Source organism: Macaca nemestrina, chromosome 4, assembly GCF_043159975.1.
Source record: "Macaca nemestrina isolate mMacNem1 chromosome 4, mMacNem.hap1, whole genome shotgun sequence".
Taxonomy (NCBI): Eukaryota; Metazoa; Chordata; class Mammalia; order Primates; family Cercopithecidae; genus Macaca; species Macaca nemestrina.
In genome coordinates, this window is record NC_092128.1 from 8,777,404 (window position 1) to 8,788,686 (window position 11,283).

The 11,283-nt window shown below is 42.3% G+C and overlaps 1 protein-coding gene across 2 annotated transcripts; it reads right to left on the reverse strand.

The window, feature by feature from the left end:
* Positions 1-3,562: 3,562 nt before the first annotated feature.
* Positions 3,563-10,816, reverse strand: LOC105474887 (GTPase, IMAP family member 4). 2 transcript variants are annotated; one of them, XM_011729755.2, is made up of 3 exons: positions 10,760-10,816; positions 7,644-7,715; positions 3,563-4,826 (listed from the first exon to the last, which is right to left on the reverse strand). In XM_011729755.2, the coding sequence occupies exons 2-3, from the start codon at positions 7,699-7,701 to the stop codon at positions 3,895-3,897; spliced, it is 990 nt and encodes a 329-aa protein (XP_011728057.1). In that variant the 5' UTR covers positions 7,702-7,715; positions 10,760-10,816; the 3' UTR covers positions 3,563-3,894. The 2 variants fall into 2 exon arrangements, with proteins under 2 accessions (XP_011728057.1, XP_011728056.1); XM_011729754.2 differs by lacking the exon at positions 10,760-10,816 and adding an exon at positions 10,175-10,275.
* Positions 10,817-11,283: the final 467 nt, after the last annotated feature.

Genomic DNA, 11,283 nt, shown 5'->3' on the forward strand with positions numbered 1-11,283 from the left:
ATAAGTAGAAAGCTGAAACTGGATCCTTTACTTACTCCTTATACGAAAATTAATTCAAGATGGATTAGAGACTTAAATGTTAGACCTAAAACCATAAAAACCCTAGAGGAAAACCTAGGTAATACCATTCAGGACACAGGCTTGGGCAAGGAATTCATGTGTAAAACACCAAAAGCAACGGCAAAAAAAGCCAAAATTGACAAATGGGATCTAATTAAACTAAAGAGCTTCTGCACAGCAAAAGAAACTACCATCAGAGTGAACAGGCAACCTACAGAATGGGAGAAAATTTTTGCAATCTACTCATCTGACAAAGGGCTAATATCAGAACCTACAAAGAACTCAAACAAATTTACAAGAAAAAAACAAACAACCCCATCAAAAAGTGGGCAAAGGATATGAACAGACACTTCTCAAAAGAAGACATGCATACAGCCAACAGACACATGAAAAAATGCTCATCATCACTGGCTATCAGAGAAATGCAAATCAAAACCACAATGAGATACCATCTCATACCAGTTAGAATGGCAATCATTAAAAAGTCAGGGAACAACAGGTGCTGGAGAGGATGTGGAGAAATAGGAACACTTTTATACTGTTGGTGGGATTGTAAACTAGTTCAACCATTATGGAAAACAGTATGGCGATTCCTCAAGGATCTAGAACTAGAAATACCATTTGACCCAGCCATCCCATTACTGGGTATATACCCAAAGGATTATAAATCATGCTGCTATAAAGACACATGCACACATATGTTTATTGTGGCACTATTCACAATAGCGAAGACTTGGAATCAACCCAAATGTCTGTCAGTGACAGACTGGATGAAGAAAATGTGGCACATATACACCATGGAATACTATGCAGCCATAAAAAAGGATGAGTTTGTGTCCTTTGTAGGGACATGGATGCAGCTGGAAACCATCATTCTCAGCAAACTATCGCAAGAACAGAAAACCAAACACCGCATGTTCTCACTCATAGGTGGGAACTGAACAATGAGATCAGTTGGACTCGGGAAGGGGAACATCACACACCGGGGCCTATCATGGGGAGCGGGGCGGGGAGGGATTGCATTGGGAGTTATACCTGATGTAAATGACGAGTTGATGGGTGCTGACGAGTTGATGGGTGCAGCACGCCTACATGGCACAAGTATACATATGTAACAAACCTGCACGTTATCCACATGTACCCTAGAACTTAAAGTATAATTAAAAAAAAAAAAAAAAAGACAAGGAAAAGCAGAGCAATGATACTGCTGTAACCCAGAACCTTACTTGTTTAATTGGGAAACACTGGAGGCATTGCCAAGAATAAGGCAAGTATGTTTGTTATCTCCACTACTGCTCAACATTATAATGGAGTTATTGGCCAATGCAATCAAACAAAAGAAACCAATTAGGTGAACAAGAATAAGTAAAGAAAGGCAAAATATGGAACATCCATATGATAAAATATTACTCAGAAAAAAAAAGAACAGGCAACTCAGATGATTCTCGAAAGCATTATGCTGTGATGAACGAACCCAATCTCAAAAGGGACTTCTTTTTGTCATCTCTAGATTCTCAGTGTCTGCTCTAGAACCAACCATGAGATATAAGGAGTCAATGAGTGTTAATGAGTGCATGAGTAGGTATGAACTCTCAAAACTCTTGAGAGAAGGAAACATGTCTCACTCTCCTCTTGTATTAATCACAATGCATAGCATTTGGCAAGGACCTCTGTCTGCCTTCTCTCCTGGGAGGCAAAGAGGCAACACTCTTCTTACAGTTTTTCACTGGGGCTTCTCATTTGCTCGCTGCTTCTTAAGTCAAAACCTTTTTCTTTGCCTCATCTGCAGCATTAACCTGAATGCAAGGGTAAGGATAATTGCGTGTGTGTTACACTGAAAATAACCACTGCAGTTAAAGACTTTTTCCTATTAAACCTGAATGTACTTTCTCTTGGGAGGTATGTGTGACTTTTTGTTCAAATATTTGCTTACAGACGGTTGTAATACAATAAGTGAGAGACAAAAGCTGTCTTACTCTGAGTTATTATTTCTAAAGGAATCACACATTTCATTGTGTAGTACTTTTCTTATCTTTGAGCCTTTGCTAACTTTTATTAAATGTACAGTCTAAACTTATTTGTGCTTTGGGGAAATAAGGAAGAAATGTATATCCTATTTTGGACAAAATGATTTAGGGCATGGAGAAGCCAATTTCAAGATGGAGGAACATGGAAAGTTGGCATAAGTCACATGTGACCTCTAGGACATACTGGTAGAACATGAAAACATGCTTTTGGAATTTCTAGAAATTATTAGGTGAGGAGAGCCCAGTAGAAAAGTAGAAAAGGAATAGGAACTCCAACTATTGCTATCTCTATATTAAAGGGAATTTTTGCATCGACAAAACTACACAGGTCTCAGAAACCTTGGTTACACATAATTTCCATCAGCACACAATGAAAATCCAAGGAAGTTGTAGTCTTTGGCCGATAAATGGGTTGAGATTGTGGCTCAAATCTTCTAGGGAAAGGGGGAAGGGGAGATGTCATGAGGGTAGACAAAGTCTAGCTCCAAAATCATCTTGAACTTTTACCATAAAGCAAAATTCATCCCTGTATTATTAGAAGTAGCGGCAGTATTTTCCAAGACAAAACAGGTTCCAATTCTGCACAAATATGAGATAATTGAAAAGTTTTATTATAAACACAATAAGCAAAAAGTTCAATGCAGTGGAGGCAGAAGTGGGATAACCTGCCAAACAATTAGTATTCAAAGTGTTGAGTGAGGGAGGTGAGGTTCAACTATCTTTCTCAAGAAAAGGAGAGAACCGGGTATTCATCAAATTGGTTAAATTGAGGTTGGTCAAAGAGTTTCTACAGATGGCCGGGCGCGGTGGCTCAAGCCTGTAATCCCAGCACTTTGGGAGGCCAAGACGGGCGGATCATGAGGCCAGGAGATCGAGACCATCCTGGATAACCCAGTGAAACCCCGTCTCTACTAAAAAATACAAAAAAAAATTAGCCGGGCGAGGTGGCGGGCGCCTGTAGTCCCAGCTACGCGGGAGGCTGAGGCAGGAGAATGGCGTGAACCCGGGAGGCGGAGCTTGCAGTGAGCTGAGATCCGGCCACTGTACTCCAGCCTGGGCGACAGAGCCAGACTCCGTCTCAAAAAAAAAAAAAAAAAAAAAAAAAAAGAGTTTCTACAGATACACCTGAATATACTAAACATTGCTGTATTATCTGTTGAATTGCTGTCTTTCACTCTTTCAGCATTTGGGGATCATTATTTAGTTGAATTCGTAGAGATCGATTTTCCAGACACATCTCTGTTCTTTAATGAGCAAATGATAAGAAACAATTTGACTCCTTATATGACAATGGAATTAAATAAATTGACACTCATCTAGAAATAATTCTACAATCATCTCCGTCTCTAAGATTACCTACTGCAAACAAATAATTGGTCTTTCTTTCTAACAAACCACATGGGTAAGATGATCACTGTGACTCTGAACGCAAGAGTAAGTGAGTGGAAGCTACAAAGGGAGATTATCTGCTAATATAGAAAGAATCTAGAAGAAAATATTTTATTAGAGGTAACATGATATAGCTTGGAGCCATCTTCTTTGGTCTCTTGCATACATTTTCTCTGCGTGACTAAGGGAGAATTCACAAGGTAGTAAGCACCAATACTTTCTGCTTTGGAGTTTCACAAATTGAAAATTTGTCCCTCTCTTGTTAAGTCAATCAAATATCTACTAATGGCCAATGGTGGTCCTTAGTTATGAGCACCTGAGAGACAGAAACTAGAGCACTCTGACTATGCTAAATGAGTAAGTATGGGGCAAGGTTGCTAGAGAATATACAGAAAATACAAAGAGATTTTCATTAAGTTTAGTCTTCCGCGAACAGCTGTAAGAAAATAGAGGAAGCAATCTCTAATGCTCTCATGATAAATTCAAGTATCCTATCCTGACTCTCCACTTCCATTCTTGCCCCTTGCTGCCTTACAGCACAGAGAGCCTCCTGTTCTGCTAGTTTTTTCTCCATTTGCGCCTTTCTCTTTTCCTGCTCCAGCTTATCTTCCAGCTTTCTGATTTTCTCTTCATACTCCTCTCTTATCCGTGCTTTCTCTCTCTCCAGCTCCACTCTATAGTGTTCTTGTATTGCTTGTGTTTGCTTCTGGATCTCCTCCTCGGCCCTTTGGTACATCCTATTAGTGTAGCAGCCTCCCTTGTTCTCCCTCACCACGCGCTGGATCAGGGCCAGCAACTGTGCCCTCTGGGCCTCCTGCTCAGCGCCTGTTGCCCTGTTGTTGAATGCACAGTAGCGGTCACCAAAAATGTCCATCAACTCTTGAACGTCTCTTGGAGCTTCCCCTAAGTAGTCATGCAAATTGGTGCCATCTAAGTCATCTTTCCGGGTGAATACGAGAATCATGAATCTTCTAGCCCTCTCTCCAAACATGTTCAGGATCTTCTGTGTGGCCTTGTGCTCTTCCTTAGTGTAACGGCCCAATGGGACCACCAGAAGCAGAGCATGAGGCCCTGGGGAGGTCAGGAGAATGCAGCGAGCAATCTCCTTGGATGTTTCAGCATTGTGCACCTCTGTGTCGAAAATGCCTGGTGTGTCAACCACGACAAGTTCTGTTTCCTTCCATGAGCTGCTGCGTTTCTCACATTTCTTGGTAATGGATTTTGCTGCAATGCCAGAATGAAACACTTTCTGGTCAAGGATGCTGTTTCCTGTTGCACTTTTTCCTGCTCCGGTTTTACCCACTAACACAATTCTCAATTGGGAATCTCTGGGCTCTTGCCTTCCAGGCCCTGGGATATCAAGAAAAAAAACAAAAAAACAAAAAAAAGCCATGCTGTTAGAATCTACCTCTAATAGATTCCCCTGCAGGGTCCTCACCCCCAGTGCCCTTCTCTGTTACTGGCTGTGGGGGCTTCTTCTGATGTTACTGCCAATAATAGCTGTTTTGTTTCTTTATTTTTTCTTTTTTTTCTTTTTGAGACAGAGTTTCACTCTTGTTGCCCAGGCTGAAGTGCAGTGGCATGATCTTAGCTCACTGCAACCTCTGCCTCCTGGGTTCAAGTGATTCTCCTGCCTCAGCCTCCCAAGTAGCTGGGATTACAGGCATGCACCACTACACCCAGATAATTTTTGTATTTTTAGTAGAGATGGGGTTTCGTCATGTTGCTCAGGCTGGTCTCAAACTGCTGACCTCAGGTGATCCACCCGCCTCAGCCTCCCAAAGTGCTGGGATTACAGGCATGAGCCACTGTGCCTGGCCAGCTATTCGTTTCTAATGAGGTAGTGCAGGGAGTAACCCAAGATTTGACTTTAGGGTATCTGTAGTGGAGATTTATTTTCCCAATTTATATTCAAAATGAAGCATTTCTTCTTCCCCTTAAGAAGCCAGGGAAGTGGGTTATACAACCTGTCATTATTCTTAAAACACAGTTTCCCACATTTGATAACCAGAATCCCGGGATGAAAGAAACATATTTCCGAAAGTGATACGACTGAGAACACGGGATACAGGAAGGCTAAGATTATCTAAGGAAAGATGTGGGCTGGTGTTCACATTTTTATTTAGTTAGCATCACAGTGGAAGGCTTTGTCCTAAGGATATCCTGAGAGCATTGGTTGGCCATAGGGAAGGAAGTAGGAGAATCATGGGAGGCAAAATGACAAAGCACCAAAGGCCAGCTCCAACACTGCAACAGTTAGTCAGTGTTGACAGCATATGGGTGACAATCCATGGAGGAGATTGTAAATGTAGCCACAATCTATTCCCATCCCTGGATGCATGCCTCTGGGGTGCAGATTTGCAATTCCTCCCATCAAGATGCTATCTGTCTCTTCAACTGTTGGATCTGGGTGGGCCTTATGACTTGCTCTGGACAGTAGGACAGTAGAAAGCCTAGTGCAAGAAGAGACCCCAAAAGTGCTTATGCACTGTGGCTTGCCTTTTCTTTTTGCTCTTCCTGCAACTGCCTTATAAGGAAGCCTGGACTAGCCTTCTTGATGATGACAACAAAGCCAAGTTATCCCTGTTACCCTTGCTGTCTGAGAGCCTGCTAACTACCAGACATGTCCACAAGGCTATCCAAGACCATTCAGGCACTAGCTCACCCCATATGCATGAGCAAGAGCCAAGCTGGCACAGACCCAAGAATGGCACAGTGAATCCACAGAATTAAGAACCAACTAAATGGCTGATGTTTTAAGCTATGAAACTTTGGGATAGTTTATTAAACCAGCAAAATTTCAACTGATATAGTCAATTTCTATGGATAAGGAAGAAAATGGAGGGTCATGTGATACACCGAATGAGCCAGCCAGTTTAATTTGTTGGTTATAGGGAGACCACCAGGAGCTGGGAAATTAGGGACCAGGGTGAGGGATCAATTACTCCCACATTCCTCATTCCCAATCCTCCTCCAGGCTGAAGAAAGGGGCATAAAACAATCAGAGAGGCTACAACCAGCTATTCTGGTATGTCCATGATGTAGGAAGCAAGAGGTAAGAAACTGTACCAAGCCCTGGGTCAATCAGAGGATATTTAATCTCTCTTCTGCTTAGCTGCTACAGCCACACCATGGGCAGAAAGTGCAGAGGGTCAAGAGAGATGAAAGAGCAGGTCAATAATGGTTGAACTAGTTTACAATCCCACCAACAGTGTAAAAGTGTTCCTATTTCTCCACATCCTCTCCAGCACCTGTTGTTTCCTGACTTTTTAATGATCGCCATTCTAACTGGTGTGAGATGGTATCTCATTGTGGTTTTGATTTGCATTTCTCTGATGGCCAGTGATGATGAGCATTTTTTCATGTGTCTGTTGGCTGTATGAATGTCTTCTTTTGAGAAATGTCTGTTCATATATGGCGATTCCTCAAGGATCTAGAACTAGATGTACCATATGACCCAGCCATCCCATTACTGGGTATATACCCAAAGGACTATAAATTATGCTGCTATAAAGACACATGCACACGTATGTTTATTGCAGCACTATTCACAATAGCAAAGACTTGGAATCAACCCAAATGTCCATCAGTGACAGACTGGATTAAGAAAATGTGGCACATATACACCATGGAATACTATGCAGCCATCAAAAAGGATGAGTTTGTGTCCTTTGTAGGGACATGGATGCAGCTGGAAACCATCATTCTTAGCAAACTATCACAAGAACAGAAAACCAAACACCGCATGTTCTCACTCATAGGTGGGAACTGAACAATGAGATCACTTGGACTCAGGAAGGGGAACATCACACACCGGGGCCTATCATGGGGAGGGGGGAGGGGGGAGGGATTGCATTGGGAGTTATACCTGATGTAAATGACGAGTTGATGGGTGCAGCACACCAACATGGCACAAGTATACATATGTAACAAACCTGCACGTTATGCACATGTACCCTACAACTTAAAGTATAATAATAATAAATAAATTTAAAAAAAAGAAAAAAAAGAAAGAAAGAGCAGGTCAAATGAAGAGAAAATGAGAAAGGAGGTCGGAAATATTTTTCTCCTGCTCAAATGGGGACTGGGTGGCAAGGCAGGAGAAACCCCACTCCTATTCCCCCCACATCCTTCACCCCCACTGGGGAGCACTGAATGCCCTCTCACCATAACTGGCCCCTGGTGTGCTGGGGTTGAAGCTCACACTGCCGAATTGGGCTGCCATTGTCGCTTGAACTCCTGTAAATCGAGAAACATAACCAGGTCATTTTAGGGAAATGGAAGCAACTAGAATCCCTGACTGCCTGTAGTCAACAACTTTCTTTTTGCCATGAGCTTGCCACATTGATTTCTCCTGCTCCATTTCCCAAAAGTCTCCTCAACCCTCTCTTTTTAAGTTTCATTTTCAGATTGTTCCTTTTTCTTTACACAAACACAGATGCTTCCAGTGCTTCCTCAGCACTGGTTCTGGCCCCTTCCCCCCTCTACCTAGAGATTCATGGCTTGGATGCCTTTATATGAGATCTGTAGCCTACAACCTCCTCAGAGTTCCAAACTTTTATATCTCACTCAGCTTATAAAAGTTTCAAATTTTGCATCTCACTCCATTTGGCTATTTCATGGGCATCTCAAACAGAACCTGGCCCAAATTAAGCCCTGACCTCCACATCCTGTCTGCCTCCCTGGCTCTCCCCTCAGCAGATGGCACCACCATCTAGCCCCATGGCTCCTGCAGAACCTTGGGGTCATCCACAACTCTTTTATCCTCTCTCTCTCATTAGCCCATCACCAAATCCTATTGATTTTACTTCCAAAAAACTCGAAATCTCCCATTTCTCTCCATCTTTGTGCTAATACAACCCACTGTCAATTGTATGCAACTTAACAGGCTTTTAATTGATCGTCTTCCCTTAAATCCCTTTTCTACTCTACCACCAGATAGTATTTTAAAACTAAAATTTGACATTTTTTCTTGTTTAAATTTCCTAGTGGCTTCCTATTGGTTTCAAAAATAACTTAAGTCCTCAAAAATAACTTAAGCCCTGTGTGATCAGCTGTCTCCTCTCTCCAACGTGTGAGCCACACTACCCTCAATGTCCTGGAAATCTTCTAGGTTCCTTCCACCTTCAAGGCCTTTGCACTATCATTCTCTCTCTCTGGAGCACTCACCCTCCAACGTAGTGCTCAGCTTGTTCCTGCTCAACCCGCAGGCCTTGGCTCTATAGAGAGTCTTCCCCAACACCACTGTCTACCAGCAACACCCTCTGGTATGATCCACTGCACCCCAGGGGGTTCTTACAGAATATGTATTACTTTAGGAAGTTAATTTTTTGATTTTTTTTTAACTGTCTTCTCTTATACTATAAGCTTTGTGATGGGAAGACTACATATGTGTTGTATTTCTCATTATTCCCTGGGGACAAGCACAATAATGGGCAAAGAATGGTTCTCAATCATTATTTGTTAAATAAATAAATGGATAATCTCCCTGCTTCTTGCCTCTGATTCATCACTATGTCCAGCCCACATCTGATCTGTGAAAATGACAATCCTTTCCTTTATTAATTAATATGTAGTGTTATAGAAACATGGCATTAATTTTAAATGTTTCATTTCATTGCTACCTACAAACATTTTGCAATGGAGAAAGATATTTGAAGAACTCTTATTGGAGCAGATTTTGACCAAAACAGGCAGAAAATGGTAGTTGTTAAAGACAGAGTCACCTCATAGGAAGTCAACAAATATGAAACACAGTGAAAAGCCAGACATTTCTTTTGAAAGAATGACTATTTCTTTATCCTTCCAGAACGGGGTATAGGAAAGAGCTTCTTGTAAACAAAGAAGATAAATCAAAGAATTTTTAAAGATCAACTTTAGTGGCTGGTTTTAGGAGAGAGGATAGGACACCAGCAACAAGAAAACAATACTGTGACATTCTGGATTTTTGTGACATTCTCTGGGTGTTTCTTCAAATCATCCTTCTAGTACGTGGGCTCTTTAATGTGCTCTGCTGTTCCTAACTCAGAGGCAAAGCCAGGAGACTGTGCTTCTGTAGATGCTGACCTTAGGTGGCTGAGTTCTCTCTCTGCCTAAGGAAAAAGCACCCATCAGAACCCAGCTTCTCCTGAACTACAGAGAGTCACACCAGGTGGCATCTCCCTCCTCCTACCGCTAAAGGGGAGCTCAACGCCCAGTAAACCCAGGACTGTCCCTGAGGAGGCAGTTTCCCTAACGGGCATCTCTGAGCATACAGTTAAGCCTGTAACAAGACCTCCGACTGTAGAGCCTCCAATCCTGACCTCGGTGCAGTCTTTGTGGGGCCACATACGGAGCTGTGCGCCTTACACATCCCAATGTTCTTCTTCCCACCAGCTCCCCTAGAGCTAATTCTGTTCGCTCACCTAACTTTATCCCTGGAAGAATCAAAGTTTCTATATACATTCCACAACCAGTGAAAGGAAACATTTATTTGTAAAACAAGTATCCTCTGAGCAGCAACCCCTGAAAGAGGCATTAATTTGTAGGGCTCAGCCTTCAAAACAGATTACAACCTAAAATTAGCAAAGACAGGAAACAGGAACCAATAAGAATACAGTCTGAAAACGTGTTTACCAGACGATTTAAGATACAGGTCCCTCCTCACCAAAATCGCACATTTGTCCCGACCCCCACCACACACACCCCTGTTCCCTTACCTGGAAAATCAGGGTCCTGCACCCCTCTCTGATTTTGCACACAATACTAAGCCAGGATGTTGAGAAAGAGGAAAAGAGAGGAAGTAAGGGGAGGAGCTGTCCAGATTTACTTGTGCAAGGGACCTGCCCACCTGATCATCCAGCAGCACTAATAGAACTTTCTACAGGGAGGGGATTGTTCTGTGCTGTCCACGGCGGTGACCCTTAGCCCCATGTGACTACTGAGCACTTGAAATGTGATGATTGTGATTGCAGTTCTGAATTTTAAATTTTATTTTGTTTCAATTTATTTAAAGTTAAACAGCTACTCCATTGTCAGAATTCTAAAAGGCAAAGTCAGGCAGAAAAACTTGCACCAGGCATTTTCTCCAGAAAGAAAGAAGGAATATTCAGTTTGGTATGCCTGGTGGCTACCATACTGAACCTTGCAAAGGCTCTGAAGTGAGACGAAAAACATGAGTCATGCTGTGACATTCTGGAAGAAACTGCTAGGCCAAAACCAGAGAGTCACCAGTTATTCTGAAAGACCCCTGAGCCCCTGAACCCCTGCTCAGCACAACAGGCTTCCCAGCTGAGTCCCCATACCTCTTTCTCCCAGTGCTTCAGGTATGTCCTCTGAGTCCACAGTGTGTCCTGTATTTCCAGGGTATGTCCACGAGTCATGTGCTAGAAGCAAAAGAGAGTAAATGACCTTCATTGGACTGACTAGGATGGGCCCAAATTTGCCTCCTGAGATGGTCCTGGAACCATTGAAATAGTCTAAACACTGACGTCTGACACTACTTACCACTAAAATGGAAACTTTGAGAATATTGTAATGGGGTCCCAGCTCACCGTTATAACCAATTATTTTTCCATTATAGAAGGGGTCTCAATTTACTATTATACTCCACAGCTGAGACCTTATTTAGAATTGCACAGCACTTCAGTAATCATAAAATTGCTAATAATTCTAAAGAGAAGTGTAAGAGACAAGATATATATTTCTTTGAGGATAGAATGTGGTTGGCCTTGGGTATACAAGCACAGGATGGCTACCCTAAAACACAGGACAGGGCAATGGAATATATTTTGTACCAACGGTAAGAATAATTGTACAAGACTGTCCT

Coding starts and splice junctions, on each gene's coding strand:
- LOC105474887 (XM_011729755.2), bottom strand. CDS start 7,701: ATGGCAGCCCAATTCGGCAGTGTGAGCTTCAACCCCAGCACACCAGGG. Junction 4,827..7,643: donor CACACCAGGGGCCAGTTATG/GTGAGAGGGCAT, acceptor TTGATATCCCAG/GGCCTGGAAGGCAAGAGCCC.